This window comes from Lepidochelys kempii, chromosome 1 (genome assembly GCF_965140265.1).
Source record: "Lepidochelys kempii isolate rLepKem1 chromosome 1, rLepKem1.hap2, whole genome shotgun sequence".
Lineage (NCBI taxonomy): Eukaryota > Metazoa > Chordata > Testudines > Cheloniidae > Lepidochelys > Lepidochelys kempii.
This window is the reverse complement of record NC_133256.1, coordinates 96,135,222-96,152,963: the sequence shown is the minus strand read 5'-3', so window position 1 is coordinate 96,152,963 and position 17,742 is coordinate 96,135,222. Positions and strand designations below refer to the sequence as shown.

The window sequence follows — 17,742 nt, the reverse complement described above, 5'->3', positions numbered from 1 at the left end:
TCTTTCCTTTAGACTCAGATAGCCAGAGGGAGGTGTCACCAACATATTCCTTTGGGTCTAGGTAATTTGATCCCTTTTTTTTTTAAATGGAGTATAGGGCACAACTACCCCTGGCCTAAGAGCTCTTGGCCCTCTGCTCCATACTTCTACCAGCAGCCTTGGTCCTACTGGGCACTGTTGGTCTTATAACTGGCAAGGAAGGCAGCATCAACAGCTCAATCTAGAATGAGGTATCTGTCTCCAGCAAAGCAGCGGGGAGCACTGCAGATGGCTCAACCAGTGATCCAACACATGACCAAGGATCTGAAGAAGAGGATCTGCAGACTCAGGAACACAACATTCCAACTCCCATCTCTTCTTTGTTGCCTAATGAGGCTATGATTCCTTCTTCCACTAGCATGCAGCCTGATGATTCCAAAACCTTTCAGGGGCTGCTGTGTCTCGTGGTTGATATACTCAAGATCCTTGTGAAAGTTGTCCAGGAGAAATCACATAATCTTTTGGACATTTTGCACACCTGCGTTCCTGGACATCTTGTGACACCAATAAATGAAGACCTGCTAGAGCCAGCTAAATTACTCTGACAGTCACCTGCATTTCTGGTGTTACTATATAAGCATTCAAACAGAAGGTATAAGGCCTTTCAGCAGGATTTGAAAAATGTTACACTCATCCTGTGCCTGGCAGTGATGGCAGCCCATGAACGGACAAGACAACACGCACATCCAAGTCCATGCCATGGGCTTCATCGATAACCATAAGGAGAACTTCTTGGTTACAATTATCTGGAATACTTAAAGTGCAGTTGACAGTAGAAAATCTGCCTTTGAGGGATGTAAATTGTTAAGGGCCAAAACAGATAGGCCCTGCACTCCTTAAAAGGTTCTAGGGCAACAGTGAAATCTTTGGAAGTGTTTACACCAGATCCCAAGTTTAGGCCTCAACCCTATCAGAAACAGGTGTACTTCTCACATCACAGAGTCTGAATTAACCAAAAAGATAGAGACTGCTGTCATGAGACCCCTTTCATGAGAGCATGCCACATCAAGAAGTGGAGTTCACTTCTCAGTCTCAGACCAGTGGAAGCAATGCTTTAAGTATCAGGGGAGGAATACGTTTGTTCCCATTACTTTCTGATACTTCGAAGCGCGGCCTGGCACCCAATCCTGGACATGAGACATCTAAACACTTTCATCTGGAAGTTCAAGTTCAGGACTGTAACACTAGCTGCAGTAATTCCATCTATATTCACAGGATTAGTATACAGCTGTCAACATTCAGAATGCATGCTTTGATACAGCTATCCATCTTGCCCACAGGAAATACTTGAGATTGCAGATAGGCAATTCCCACTACCAGTACAGGGTTCTGCCATTTGATCCATTTGGCGTTTACCAAATGCCTGGCGGTAGTGGATGCACACCAGAGAAAACAAGGAATCCAAGTTTTCCTTTACATAGGCTACTGGCTCTTTCAGGGGAGATCTCCTTAGCATTTGAACTACTCCAATCATCAGGTACTTGTGCCTTTCACCTCCTTAGGACTGAGAGGCAACAAGGAAAAGTTTGTGTTAAGTTTCTATCCAAACAATACAACTTATAGGGGCAGTACTGGACTTCACCACAGCACAGGCTTATCTGACTCAAGAAAGATTTGACACCATAGTATGTCTGATCAAACAGCTATGAGCCTAACCTCAGTCATCAGTAAGAGTTTGTCTCGGGCTTCAGGGACACTCAAGGTCTCTGGTGGGATCAGGAAACTCAACCCATGTCCTAAAGCTGAGGGCCATTCATCAGGCTTGCACAAAATTCCTACAAGTTCTGAAAGGTTTAACCATTCAGATTATGTAAGACAACGCCTCAGTTACAGTGTATATCAATAGGCAAGGGGGAGCAAGATTCACCCCCCTTTCTCAATAAGCTGTGCATCTATGGAAGTACTGCATTTGATAGAAAATTATTGCAATGTCCCATTGCTTACTAGGCTTGCAGAATGTTCTTGCAGATCAACTCAACAGGCAGTTTGCAAGTGAGCACAGTGAAAGACACTATCATACAGGACATATTCACCAGATGGGGCTGACCCTCCATAGATACCAAAAAAGAATAAGAAATGTTTTAGATTCTCATCTAGAAAGGGTCAGTGCCTGGGTTCTCTGTCAGAGGCATTTCTTGTCCCTTGGGCTTCAAGACTAATATATGCACACCCTCCAATTCTAATAATTCCAAATACTTTTCCAGCTGGAAACTAAGACAGAACGCAGCCAATATGGTCATGTTGGCACCAGCCTGGCAAACACAATTCTGGTTGTCAGACCTATTGAATCTCTTTATTTGGCCTCCAACCAAATTACTTCTTCAGCTAGAGGTAATACTAGAAAGCGATGGGCAAAATCTCCATCCAGATCCATCTTCCCTGCTCCTCAGAGGTCCAGAACATACTCATACATAATGGAATGGACTCCATCGGGCATACATACTATGTCAAGTGAAAGAGATTTACTAGCTGCACTCAACAACGTTGTTTATTTCAAGTTGACACTCGGATACCTGATATACTAGACTCCCTCTTCTCCTTGACGAGTTCAGGTCTATCTATGAGTTCTTGGAGTGGTTGTCCACATGTATGCCACTTCTGGAGTGTTTGCGCCTTATGTGTGCAAGATTGAAATCTTTTGAGTAGCCTGTGCCCAGCTTGCCCTTTGGCACCTCATAGCTCCAGTTCTTTCTTAGTGGCTGTGGCTACGAGATAGAATATGTGCAGTCTCTGTCTCTCTGTAAAATACAATTTATCTTTCCAGCTAGATAGTTATAGTTGTTAGTCTAGTTTTAGCCTGTTAAGCCCTTTGGCATACTGGAAAAAAAGATTTTAGGGGTTTTGAGCCCACATGCCACTACCCCCCGCCACACCCCCGTCATGACATGGCGGAGTCCAAATCCCCTGGATTCAAGACCTGACCCTCTTGGAAGGGAGCAATCCCTATCAATGATATATATTTAGTGCCTCTTCTGTCTGGGGGAAATGCAAATACCACAGAAGTGTCAGGAAAAAACAGAAGAATGCTTCTCACAAGATGTTCCTCAGAAAGGAAGTGGATTTCCTCCTGCAACTCAGATCAGTGGGAGACGTGCCCATGGAATTGCAGGGCACGGGATTCTGTTTTAATTATTTCTTGGTCCCAAAGAAGAAAAGAGATTGGCACTGCTTTCTAGACCTTCAACGACTCAACTTCATATGTTGATTCAAGTTCAGGATGATGGCTCTAGCATCCATAATTCCCACTTTAAATCTTCAGGACTGGTTTGCAGCTCTCAACTTGCAAGATGCCTACTTTCATATTGGAATTCACCTGGTCCACAGGAAATACCCTGGTTTTATGTGGGAAAATCTCACTACAGTACAGTGTGTCTAGTGATGGTGGCAGCATTCCAGAGTAAGCAAGGAATTAATGTCTGTCTATACCTTAATGACTGGCTTATCCAAGGTCACTTACCACAACAGGTGAACAACATGATCGCAATAATCTTCAACCTTTTCACTGAACTGGGCCTCAGAGTCGTCAAAGCCAAGTTCACTCTCGCTCCTGCTCAAAGAACAGAGTACATAGGGGCAGTGCTGGACTCCTCAGTGGCAAAAGCTTATGTGTCATAAGACAGATTTCTTGCCTTCTAAATTTCATCAACCAGCTGCAGCTCCACCCGAGAATATCAGCCACAATCTTCCTAAAACTCATGGGTTACATGGCTTCCTGCATCTACATGATACAATTTGCCAGATTTTATCTGTGCTTCATGCAAGACTGGTTGAGATCAGTGCAGCTACCTGGCAAATACCACATAGATGTGGTCATGATTCCCCAGAAAGTTTGCTCTTCAGATTGGTAAAGGATCTTCTACTTGTCTGCAATGAAGTACCCTTCTCCTCATCTTTCCACAATATGACACTTGTGACAGATGTGTCCACTGCAGAATGGGAAGCCCATTTGGATGACCAGAAAGTGATCAGCCATTTGTTGGCTGAGAGCCATTTGTTTCACATGTATAGCTTTCAATCATAGAGTCATAGAATATCGGGGTTGGAAGGGACCTCAGGAGGTCATCTAGTCCAACCCCTGCTCAAAGCAGGACCGATCCCCAACTAAATCATCCCAGCCAGGGCTTTGTCAAGCCTGACCTTAAAAACTTCTAAGGAAGGAGATTCTACCACCTCCCTAGGTAACGCATTCCAGTATTTCACCACCCTCCTAGTGAAAAAGTTTTTCCTAATATCCAACCTAAACCTCCCGCACTGCAACTAGAGACCATTACTCCTTGTCCTGTCATCTTCTACCACTGAGAATAGTCTAGAATCAACCTATTTGGAACCACCTCTCAGGTAGTTGAAAGCAGCTATCAAATCCCCCCTCATTCTTCTCTTCCGCAGACTAAACAATCCCAGTTCCCTCAGCCTCTCCTCATAAGTCATGTGTTCCAGTCCCCTAATCATTTTTGTTGCCCTTCTCTGGAACTCTGCGCTGTTTTTATTGTTCTGTTCATTCTTTCTATCTGTCCTGAGCTTTGAGAGTGTCCTGCTCTATGTAATCTTTGCTTAATATCAAATGCTTGGCAGAGTCCTTTTGTGGTTTCCCCCACAAAATGTGGCCTGTCAAGGTTCCTCCCCCACTCTGAACTCTAGGGTACAGATGTGGGGACCTGCATGAAACACCTCCTAAGCTTATCTTTACCAGCTTAGGTCAAAAACTTCCCCAAGGTACAAAATATTACACCCGTTATCCTTGGACTGGCCGCTACCACCACCAAACTAATACTGGTTACTGGGGAAGAGCTGTTTGGACGCGTCCTTCCCCCCAAAATACTTCCCAAACCCTTGCACCCCACTTCCTGGACAAGGTTTGGTAAAAAGCCTCACCAATTTGCCTTGGTGACTACAGACCCAGACCCTTGGATCTTAAGAACAATGAACAATCCTCCCAACACTTGCACCCCCCCTTTGCTGGGAAATGTTGGATAAAAAGCCTCACCAATTTGCATAGGTAACCCCAGACCCAAACCCTTGGATCTGAGAACAATGAAAAAGCATTCAGTGTTTTACAAGAAGACTTTTAATAAAAAATAGAAGTAAATAGAAATAAAGAAATCCCCCCTGTAAAATCAGGATGGTAGATATCTTACAGGGTAATTAGATTAAAAAACATAGAGAACCCCTCTAGGCAAAACCTTAAGTTACAAAAAAGATACACAGACAGAAATAGTTATTCTATTCAGCACAATTCTTTTCTCAGCCATTTAAAGAAATCATAATCTAACACATACCTAGCTAGATTACTTACTAAAAGTTCTAAGGCTCCATTCCTGGTCTATCCCTGGCAGAAACCAGCATACAGACAGACACAGACCCTTTGTTTCTCTCCCTCCTCCCAGCTTTTGAAAGTATCTTGTCTCCTCATTGGTCATTTTGGTCAGGTGCCAGCGAGGTTACCTTTAGCTTCTTAACCCTTTACAGGTGAGAGGAGCTTTCCCCTGGCCAGGAGGGATTTCAAAGGGGTTTACCCTTCCCTTTATATTTATGACATGGCCCTTGATCAGAATCAGTCTCTTGGGGAACATCCCATCATTTTGTTTGCTCAACTACGATGTAGTTAGGTCAGTATTGTTTCTTGTGGGTATCGCTTCAACCCATTTTGTAAATGCATCCACTATTACTAGGCAATATTTGATTCCCTTTTGCTGTTTTAGCTAATATCAATTTGCATTCTTTGGTGACAGAAGGGTCCTTTTACCAATCTAGTACCTGCATTATTGGAAGCACAAGGCAAGCAATTATTTACATACTGCTCTATATCAGGTCTCATATTTGGCCATCAACCTGATGCTTGCATTCTGCTGAGAGTTTTCTCCATTCCCAGGTGTCCATTATTATGGCCTAGGTTTATCATCTCAGAACTTATTTCAGTTGGGGCAACCCACATAGGCATGTTTTCTCCATTTTGGTGGCTAGAACCAATCCTGTATCATGCTCCCAAAGTTTCCACCCTTGATGTTCCCCTTTAGCTACAAGCCTTTTTATTTCTGGATCTCTTTTCTGTAGGGATATTAGATCTATTTGTTCTGTTTTATCCCTGCCTACTATTGCTATTGGCGCTAATTGGAGTTGTGGCTGCCACAATGTCCTCTCCTTGGTTCCCGCCTGAGCTTCCTCATCTGCCCTGTTATTTCACTGAGCCTCCTTAATGTCTTTCGTATGAGCCTTTATCTTTCCCATTTCTACTGGCTGTGTTCTCTCTGTGCTAAGTGCCAAAGATAATTTCCCAGCATGTGCAATAGGCTTGTTGTCTGCTGATCTCATTCCTCTTTTCTTCCACTGGGGCATTCAGTCTACTACAACTCTTAGTACCTGCTCAGAATCTGTGAAGATAGCTACCCCATTATCTATTGGTGTATTTTCCAGTACTATGGCTATTGCCACAATTTCAGCTGCTTGTGCTGAGTGAGGTTTACACTGTTCCCTAGAATTGGACACCCTTACTGCAGCCTATCTTGTGTATGGTTTTCCTTCATTATAGTAGCAAGGCCCATCCACAAACCAGATTACATCCACTTTTTCTGCTATCCCCTAACAGTGTTTCACCTCGGAACAATAAAGATTCCTCTGGAGGGATTTCAAGCAGGGGGCACTCATGCTGTTCCCCTTCTACCATAAGACCATATGAAACTGGAGATAGAACTGGTACCTTTTCCATGCTCACATTTTTGTTTAATAATGCTAATGTCCACTTAGCTATCAGGGGGCTAGAAACATGACCATCGTTAGTCTTTCCTGTCAGCACATACTTTACCAGAGAGTGGGATGTTTTAAGAAGCACTGGGGACATTCCTACCAAATATTCCCAATGTTGTAGGGGCCAAATTAATGCTAACACTCCTTTCTTACATGGGGTAAATTCCTGCTCCACCCCATTTAAGATTTTACAGACATATGCCATTGGTCGAAGCCCTGTTTCATGATCCTGACTAAGCACTGCACTCATATCAGTATCAGTGGTAGCTAATTGTAGTTTTTGTTTTTTAAATGACAGAAGAAAAGTAATGATGCGGAGATAAAACAGTTAAAAATTCAGTTAAAACGGCGTGGAAACTCTAGGATAAATAAGATGTAGTCAAAAGATGGACTAATTAGCTGTGGCTGCTCATGGGAGTTGTAAGAGGGAATTTTTCAGTGAACAGCAGCAAGAAAGGAACAGAGAGTTGTGGGTACAAGTGGATTTTACCATTTAAACTGCTGGACTGTATATTCCATCTTGTAAATGTATAGAAGGGCACATCTCTCCAGAACTATAGATTTAGTAGTTCTTGGTTAGTCACATTCTAAAGGCTTAGAGACTCAAAATTAAAAATCTTATGACTGTGGTGTCCTTAAAGCATCATATTTTTGCGTAGTCTTTTATGCACACAGATATACATTGAAAATTGATATTTTATTCCCTTTTTATTAGAAAAGTCACATATTAACTGTTTGTTTTATTGTACCAGTGGCAGTGATTTGATTATGAAAGTGGATGCCCTTCTGTCTTCATTGCCTAAAACGGTCATTAGACAAAATGTTGAATTTCTCAAAGAGCAACACAGGTAAGTTCAGTCTCATCATAATGCATATATAGCTATGGCATCTTAATATTAAACATTATTAATGCTTTAAGTACTGTATGCAATCTTCCAGAACTTCAGTAAACATTTTGTAGTTTTAAAAGAAGAAACTGATTTTGTGATTGTACAAACAATTCAGGAAACCAATGAGCAACACAGGCAATCTTAATTTCACTACTAGTATATTGGTCAGTAATGTCAAAACATTGACAATTTTATCTATTTCTAATCAACACTGAAAAAGGTGACAAATAGAGTTTTATGGAGTGGAAATGGGAGTACTGGGAGAGAGGAAGATGAATCAGTACATTATATTTACTTACTAAATTAAAAACCTGAACGTAGTTAAACAAAATCGCAGGTAAACTAAGAGAGCCTCACTAATCTGCACTGATGTGGAAAGTCCAAATTGAGATTATTGAATTTTGTGGATTACTGATTACTGTTCACAAGGTTAGTATATAAATTATTCATTTCCTGGAGTGGGGATTAGCACCATGTCACCTCTTCTCACACTTTTGGCACACAGCACTAAAACATAGGACTATGTCACCTACAGATGGATGATGGTACTGTTCTCACCACCAACTCTATTTGCAATAGGGGTGGTTAGGTTCTCACTGTTGTGCTTTGGCTGCTACAAGATATATTAAAAGCCAGCAGGCAGATTCACATTGTGTTTGGAAGTCTTAAGCAGTGAGTTTAAAGTATCTGTGTTTGTTGCTCCTGCTGTCTCATTAACCCCAAACATGAGGAGTCAGTGAAAGTTAGTATGCCACTGGTGTCTTTCTGTTGCTAAATGAAACTGGAAAATACTAAGGTTCACATCTGTAAATCTTTATTGGAACGACAAGAAGTGGGGCAAGAGGAGGGGGACTCCTAGCTTCTCATTAATGGTAAGATCATGGTAGCCATCTTTAGTTTTACTTCCTTTCAATGGCTGGTTGCAGAGACAGGTTGAGTTTTTAAAGGCAGAAAGGGCAGCATTAGAACCATGACTGAATAAGAGAGTAACAGAAGAACCTTCCTGAAGACTCATTTATCCTCCTGTAATCATCACTCCCAAGTTCCTGTTCAGTTTTATTGGAAAAACTGCTATGGTGTACTGAGTCTGGCCTTCCCTTCGTAGCATAGTGAGAGGAAGAAAAGCAGCACCAGCAGCCAGTTGCAAGTACCTTAGTCCTGTATCAAAGCATACTGAGAACCTGACGTGGCATAGTATCCTCCCATGGGATTGTAGGATGTGTAGCATCACTCGCACTGGCTACACTCCTGGCAGCACCTAACTGATATGTTGTTTAGTGAAAAATAGTGGAAATCCAGTAATCATATTTGCAATGCATGATTTATTAACATATGCTTTTAGTGAGGGCCTACTATTCATTCCTATGGCTCCAGCTTCCTCTAATCAAGGGCCTGTGATTAATACATTATCGCCTTTTAATCTGGTTTGTCAAAACAAATCCTTGTCTAGGAGAGACAAACAAGTTCCTCCATTTTATTATATTTAACATTACCCAGTTTCCTTTTTTTTTTTTATTGTTTAAATCAAATTTCTGTCACTGTTGACTCTTGACGACACTTGCAAAATCTGATGATTCAGGATAGAAAAAGGGACAAAGGGGGGCTGGGGACTGGTGGCTTCAGGTTGAGCTTATGATTTTGGACATTATATTAAAGACTGTTTGGATTATTTTATGACTAAGGTTTCTGAGGTTTGTGTAAACTTTATTTGACATTAAACTAGCCCAAGAAAGGGGTACTGTGAGTTACAACATAGACTCTCTGGAGTATTTGAGCGGGTAATAGGGGCAGGATGCCTGTAAAGCAACCCCTGGCTATGAGGAGGTGCTCAGTAGGCAGCCACAAACTTGTGTAGTCAGCAGGATCAAAGACCCCACCACCACCACCAAGGAGTGAAATGGATATAGGAAGGATGGAGAAAATTATCTGTCTATGAGCTGATCAGTAGCAAAAGACCCAAACCGTCCTCCTGCAACTTTTGCAAAAGCATCAGGAGGTACAGTTTGTCAACCAGCTGTAGTGGGAGGAGTCCCAAAGTCAGCTCCAAAGGAGAGCTCAGTCAGCAGCCACACCACTACACTGTGGTGATGGAAACCTGAGGAAGATTCTGGCTGATATTGCTTGCATGAAAGGTTTATAATGAACAGAAAGGTAAATATTTTGGTTCATAATGTGCTTTTCTGGACACTTCACAAGGAGACTCTGGGCTTGTCTACATTACCCGCTGGATCGATGGGCAGCAATCGATCCAGTGGGGGTCGATTTATTGAGTCTAGTCTAGACACAATAAATCGACTGCCAAGCACTCTCCTGTCAACTTGGTACTCCGCCGGAGTGAGAGGCACAGGCGGCATTGACGGGGAGCATCAGCCATCGACTTACTGCAGTGAAGACACCGTGGTAAGTAGATCTAAGTACATCAATTTTAGCTACATTATTCACGTAGCAGAAGTTGTGTAACTTCGATCAATCCCACCCCCTAGTATAGACCAGGCCTCTGATAAATGTTGGAGCAATGTCTTATATTGAAAAATTCTTAAAGATGATGTAAAGTGCTAAAAATATGATAAATTCAGAATTAAGAAAACCTGTTGATGGTTGTTATTTCCACAAGTTTAATTTAGAATTTTTCATTTCACTTATGTTTAACATCTTTTTTTAACAGCATAGTAAAAATAGATCCTCAACAGAATGAACCATTCTATGACGTTATTGCTATTGTTGATCCTTTAACAAGAGAAGCACAGAAGATGGCACATTTATTGATTGTAAGACGATGGCAGTTTCTTTTAATTTGTACTTTTGTGTTCTTTATCCTGTACTAAGAATGTTTTTTTTTCTTATTTTTACATGAAATATCTAAAAAAAAAATTACAGCCTAACATTTATCTGAGAGACTAGTTTAACTTAAACTGTCAAATATACATTTAACAATTTAGAAAATGAATGTCTTCATTAGAAGATATATCTATAAAATCTAACCTCGTTTCAGTGCTTGAATGGATGTTCCTTCGGATGGCTAGTGCTATTAAGAATATCCAAGAACAATCCTCTATTGCATGTAACTGTTGATTATCTAGAGCTGCAATTCTCAACTGGGGGTCCATGGCCCTTTGGGAGGCCTTGATTAGGTTTCAGGTGGTCTGGCAAAATAAATCAGAGAGCATACAGAAATTTAATGCTGTTTCCCCTTGCTCTATCTGGACACACTGGCTTTTTTTTTTTTTTTTTTTAACCAGAGAGCGTGTTAATTTTCCTGCATGATATGCTGAAATCCATTGGCTTCAGCAGGGCAGTCATTAGGGTATAGCAAGCAGGGCAATTGCCTGGGGCCCCACACCATAAGGAGCCCCATGCGGCGGGGCTTGGGCTTCAGCCCTGCGCAGTGGGGAAATACAGGCATATTAGTATTTGAACTTAATATTCAGTTTTTTATCTGTGTACTTATATTATCCATTTCTTTCTTATATTGTGTGTGTGTATGTGTGTTTTTAACTGTATGACTTTCAATTTATTATAGCTTTTAATCTACTGGATATGCAGAAAAACAATAGTTCTGGCACAGGTGGGCTGTGGATGGGTGGGCCTTAGAAAGAAAAAGGTTGAGAACTCCTGATCTTGAGAGACAATACCATGGATACAAAGCTGCTAAAATTACCTTCCTTTCTCATGAGTCACATTATGCCATTTCTTTAAGACTAGCCCTGTGAAATTTAAATTTCTTGCTTTGACTTCAAGGCCCTCTACAATTTTGCCCTAGCTGTCTTGATTCCTGTTGCAGTTTGTTTTACCTTCTTCCCCTTGAAAATGATGCAAGCCTCACAGATTTGTTTCTTTTTTCAACTCCCATTTTCATGCCTTTTTCCATGATGTTCCCTGTGCATGGAATGTCCTTCTGTTCTCAGTACACCAGACTCCCGCTTGCTTCCCATTCATAACTCCTGAGGATGAAGCTAAGCAAAATTTTGATCTTATGGGAAATTCTGATATTTCAACATTTGTTTTTGTCCCAAATTGGAACAAAAAGTTGAAATATCAATTTGTCAGAGAACAAATTGTTCTGAAAAATTCAGTTCAGAAGTGATGAAATGTTAAGTTTCAGCATTTCCAATCAAAATGAAACATTATGATGATTCTGAATCAAAATATTTTTGTTTTGGGTTGATGCACAATCTGCATTTTCCTGTGGTGGTACATTGACTCCTGACAGTTGTAGTTCAGGTCTGAAGTTCCTGTTCTCCTTTATGAACTGGACTCCCTGGATGGAATACATCTCCCATGATGTACCTGCAGCTGTATAACTCCCATGATGCACAATGCCACTTAGTCAAAGGGGAGACTGCATTGCATCATGGAAGTTGCCACCCACCTAGGCAGCCCAGCCCATAGGAGAGAATGGGGACCTGAACTTCATCTCCCAAGAGGCAACTCGCAGTGATAGGAGTTGCAGTTTAATGTTGAAATGAGTCAAAACAAAACATTTTGAGTCAGTTCAACAAACCAAATAAAAAAAATTCAGAAACTGCATTTTCTGTTGAAAAACTATTCAGCTCTACCTATTTCATTATGCCCTACAAACATTAAACCGTTACACCTCCTCCAGAAGAGTGTATTTGTTTAAACAAGCACGTACACATATAAAACCCCAAAGGGAAAAGATTTTAAGTTGGGTCGTCTCTGGGTATCTTGTCTTGTATATGTCTGACATCAAGACCATAAGCTCTTCTGAGCTGGGTTTATATTTATATATTGTTTTGAAAAGCACCAAACATTTTTTCAGTGTTCTACAAATAGTAATAATGGTAACTATCCATGTCATAAATCCTGTGTGTTATGTAGTGCAATAAAAAAATTAAGGAGTCATCCCCCAGTAAATGATTAGTGTCCCAATCATTTATGAGCAGTTTAATCAAAATCATTCATGATCTGTGTGCTCTGGTGAAAGCATTCTATTTTTATCATACCTTGTGACATTTGGTAGTCACTTCAAACTTGTCTCATGATACTATATTGGAGAGACTTAAAATTGTCATGTATTAAGACTATAAGAAGATGAACAGGCTTTTGTTAGGTTACAAAGGCACAGTTAGGAGTTCCAGATAATTCGAAAACTAGTCTGAGAAAGAATGACACTTAGTAAGCCGAGCTAGATTCCTTGAACCAAATGCAGCCTAAGTATACTAGAAGGCAGCCTTATGACTCTGAACAGTGTTAATCTTCCAGTTTTAATTGCTGTTATATTTATTTGCTTTCCTTTATATAATCACCAGAGAATTCAACATTAAACCATGAGTTGTCCACAGAACAAAAGAAATGTAAGCAAGAAGTAGTATTCTCATTTTGTATATAGCACCTGGGTACCAGTACTATGGAGATGGGTGCATTAGAAATTACTATAAACAGATAGAAATCAAAGACTAGGTGGAAATGATTCAAAAATTCTGGGATGAAGAGTTTAACACATCACTGATCCATCATTGGTGATATCAGTATAATTCTTGAACGTTTGCTACTTTGCTTTGTTGCAGAACCAACATAGATTTCATAAGAGAGAAAACATTATCTTTATCCTGGAAGGTACAGATTAAAAGAAGTTTGAATATATACTGGAAGGAGATGAAGACAACAGCTGTTTCTAAAAAAATTAATTTGTTAATATTTTGGAGAAAAACATTAAAATTTAGAATATGGAGGACATTCCATGCTGGATCAGAACTAATTTTAGGGCAGGTCTATATTTTACCTAAATTAACTGACAATAACCATTCTTTAATGCAGATACTTAGAACTGAAAGACTTCTTAAGATATATACTGATTGTTACTGAAGCCTTAGAGAGTGTTTGACAAGAGGCCAGGCTTAGCAGTGGCATCACCTAGTGCTTAAGTCATTGACCTCAATTTCCCCCTTGGTCTCTGGTGCCTCCTGTTGGCAACTCCTCCAAAACTGGGATGGCCTGCCTTTTGGTGGGTGGCAACTCAGCCCAGTTTAGCTCAACTCCCCCTTTAGCAGTAGCAGTGTCCAATGAACTATAGAGGGTACTGTGTCCTTAAAACGGAAGGAGCCTCAGTCTGTTTCCTAGCCGCTGTAGGTGGCTTGCCCTTGCCACAAGGCTTCCAGAGTCTCTGTCTTCTCTTTACTCCTGCGAGGGGTGGAAGGGTGTTGGTTAGGGAAGCCCAGGCCCTCCCACTCCACCAGGCTCTGATTCAGGGCCCTGTGAGAGACAACCAATGTCAGGCACCTGGGCATACCTCAAGACTGCCTCCCTGGGCCACTTCCTACCATCCACCCCCCTCCACAGTCTCAAAAAGTCCATCTTAAGATAGCAAAAGGGGGGGGGGATAAAGAGGGGGAGTAACAATCTTCAGACCAGGGTTCCCAGACTTTTTGCCTGCATGACCCCATTTTGAGACTTACTGTTTCCTGTGACCCCAGACAGCACAGGCAACACAGCGACCAAGCAAGTCAAGGAATTTGCCCATTCAATATGTTATTTAGCGCTCTTTAACTTGAGACATGGGCTTGCATGTTGCAACACAGCTTCTCAAAGTCCGGCTGCATGTTAGAATTTGCACATCTAATCTTTGATGTGACATCAATGGTAGATCGATGTTGTGCTCTGATGGACACAAGTGCACTGAATCCAGCTGCACATATATATGTGCTTGCAAATGGCACCATCAGTTTCAAGGCATGTGTTGAGAGTGCAGTATAGTCATTCTTGACAGTGAACCAGAACTCTGGGAGAGAAGTTGGACATATGTTCCTCTCAAGGGTCAATGGCAGGAAATTTCGATGAGCTGTTTGATTTAAGCTGCTGGCAAATCCATGGCATTGGGCTTGTAATGAAAGGGATTTCACACACAGTCAGACTTTGACATGTCCAAATCAGGGGGGGAAAGGTTGCAAACTGTTGCTTCAACTTGCTGAGATGCTCAGTCATCACCTGTGTGGGAGGCTGAATAATTTCATTGTCAGCCAGGAATTTGCAGCACAGAGACAGTAACTTAAAACAATTCTTTACTGAGTGCCAACAGGGTACTCATGGTCGCATAAAAGAAGATATGAGCCCTGCGTTAAGGAGCTTACAAGACATTGCATATTCCCGTCTCAGAAAAGGGTAGCATAAGCTCTTACCAGCTCAAGCATAGAGAATGCTCTCTGTTGATAAGCTTGCTGACCACAAATAAGGATTTTCTGGATTCAAGTCTCTCACGAGGATGCTTCCACAGCTGGCTTGTGCTAATGACAAAGTGGCATCCACACTGCCACCTCCACACAGTCTGGATCTGCTCCACAAATGTCAGGCCAGGAGGTGCAACATTTGTGGAATAGGCCCAGACATGTTTGCAGGGAGACAGCATTGTCTCACAAGCCAAATCTTGCCCGTTGGATCCATGACCCCATCTACTGATCCACAGTTTGGGAGTTGCTGAAGTAGTCCTTTCCTTCCCAGCGGAGATGTCTGTAGCAGCTTTGGTCAGGAGATCTCAGGCCAGATCTGTCCTGTTCCCTCATCTGCCCCCATGTGAGTTGTCTGGCTCCATTTAAAGCCCCTTGCTCTATCTGGAGCATGCTCTGCAGGTTCAGGGGAATGGAGTCATCTGGGCCCAGAACTGCTCCTTAACCCCTTCAGTTCTAGTGTGGAGTTAATACACCCCCTCACAGAGGGGAAAAAAGATTTGTCAAGAGAATCGTTTGTTTTCAAAGCCAAGGAACTTTGATAACTAGCCAAATCCATTTTTAATATGGAAAAATTATCTTTTCTATTAGGTACTTGGAGATATTGTCAACATGAAACTGAGGCTGTTTATGAACTCTAGATCTAAGTTGTCAGAAGTACCTTTGAAGAGGTGAGTAGGAAACTATAGCTGTTCTTTGAGATATGTAATATAATATGACTAAAAGAAGCTACAGTGATATAATCTCCTCAAGAATCAGTAATGTTTCAGTGAGGCTGATTCCTGCTGCTGGACTAATTAGTTTCTGTGAATTTAAATTGAGTAGTACTGTAGCGGTTTATACATAACAAGATCTATTGAGTGAGATTAAACTAATTAATGAGAATAATTTTTCAAATTAAAAATGACAAAAATATTTACATTTAAAAACACCAATTGATAGTTTCTTGTCCATTGTTTTCTCTGCAACAGTTAATCTCTCAAACATCAAAAAGAGTTGTGAGAGCTACACACGGGGTCTTTTAACTAAAATGCATAATATCAGCTTCATTTATTGGTGACTTAAATATTTAACCCTCATTCTTTCTTTAAAGCATTTATGGAATTCCTCCTTGTTCTTTAGTATTTCCATTTTGTTCTCTTCTGTAAACCCATCAAATTGTTTCACCTAATTTTGCATGAAGGTGCTCATTTAGAGTAACACTTAGAAAACTTTTAGAAAAAGTACTTGTGCCTTTCCCTTTTGCAAAACTCAAGACTATTTCTTCAATAAACATTTTGAAAGAAATGTAACTCTTGTTCTAAGGAAAGTCGTGAAACTGTAGAACCAACACAAAGGTCAGAAGCATCTGTAAAATTTTAGCATGACTGCTCTAAGGTGTGCCGTCAACCAGCCATCTTTCTAAAAGGCAGGACTACTCACTTTCAAGATTCTTGAGCCCTCACTATCTTTGACGGATAGTATTGGAAGTTTTCTGCTACTGTTCTTCCCTGGAGCTCAGTGCTCCCCATGCATCTGTTCTTCTTTCCCTCTCCTGTTATCCCTATTGTATATAGAGATAATAAAGCCAGTTTCCTCAGAACAATGATCCTTTGGTGTGTGCTCCATCTTCATTGTTCTTAAAAAATGGGAGGATTACAAGAATTGATAGATCTCAAAAGACTGAACAGATGGATAAAGAAAAGGAGACTGAGAATGAAGACTTTCAGCAACCCTCGTGACTGTGGCCAAGTGTACACCACAAAGATTTGTCAACATAGCTATCTTAGTCAAGGGTGTGAAAAAATCTACACCCATGACTGACATAGCTATGCCAGCAAGCTCCCCTGTGTTGATGCAGCTATACCTGCAAGAGTCCTTTTGCCAATATAGCTTATGTTGTTTGAGAAGGCAGTTTACCCATACTGACAAAAAATCTTCTTATGCCAATATAAGCTGCAGCTCCACTAGCGGTCTCTGCTGGTATAGCTATACTGGTATAGCTGTATTGGCAAAATTTTTCTTATGTAGGCTAGTTCTTTGTCTCCAGGAGACTTTCTGATGTCTGTGGCTGAAGTGGTCACATACTTTCATCTGCCACAGGAGATTCCTAAGTTTTGCATATAAGAGTTTCCACTTCAGGTATTGGATTTTCTCATTTAGGTCTTGTTTAGATGGTGAGTTAGTGCATAGAAAATAAATCTATGGTATGATCTACAGAAAATAAATCTGCACTAGTATGATGTGCACTAACAGGCTGTGTGGACCCTGGTATCTCATACTCAGAGTTCCCTAGTGCACTTTGATCTACTCCCATTTCAAAGCAGAGTAAATCCAAGTGATTTACAGCAGAGCTTAATGTGCACAAATTCACTGACTAGACAAGCCCACAGTCTCTCTTTAGTCCCCAGAAACTTCATGAAAATGTAGATGGTTGTGATTATTAGATTCAGTCACCAGGGAATTTCTCTTTACCCTTACAGGAAAATATTGGTGTCATTTGGACAGTATCCCAAATAGCAACAAGCTAGAAAATGGAAATGCTGCAGTCAGGCTCTATAGTCTATCAATCTATCTATTTTGGAGTTTTGTACTACTGCCCATCACTGTAGTATCTGAGCACTTCCCATGTAACATTGATAACAGTAGTAAGGTCCTATTGGACTTCATGGGATCTCTGGTATTTCTCCCTTTGTAGCGTGTAAAAAACCTCTGCTTATGAGGTAGCGTTTTGGGGTTGGTTTGGGTTTTTGTAGATTTTATTCATTTACTTTTCATTTAGGTAGATTTGTTTTGGGGTATTTAATTTTTTGGCTTGGTTGGGGTTGTTTAGATAAAGTGGAGGTGACAGTGTAGTGAATGTCATTCTTACAGTGGAAAGGCTTTTTCAAAGAGGAAAGTTTTGCTGTGTT

General features: G+C 41.0%; 1 protein-coding gene across 3 annotated transcripts in view; it reads left to right on the top strand.

The window, feature by feature from the left end:
- The window catches only part of UGGT2 (UDP-glucose glycoprotein glucosyltransferase 2), a 301,272-nt gene that overhangs the window by 175,431 nt on the left and 108,099 nt on the right, over positions 1 to 17,742 (top strand). For all 3 annotated transcript variants that reach the window (XM_073348024.1, XM_073348019.1, XM_073348032.1), the window contains exons 24-26: positions 7,533 to 7,628; positions 10,336 to 10,438; positions 15,443 to 15,522. In XM_073348024.1, the coding sequence (XP_073204125.1) occupies positions 7,533 to 7,628; positions 10,336 to 10,438; positions 15,443 to 15,522 (279 nt within the window). The remainder of the gene's footprint in view (positions 1 to 7,532; positions 7,629 to 10,335; positions 10,439 to 15,442; positions 15,523 to 17,742) is intronic.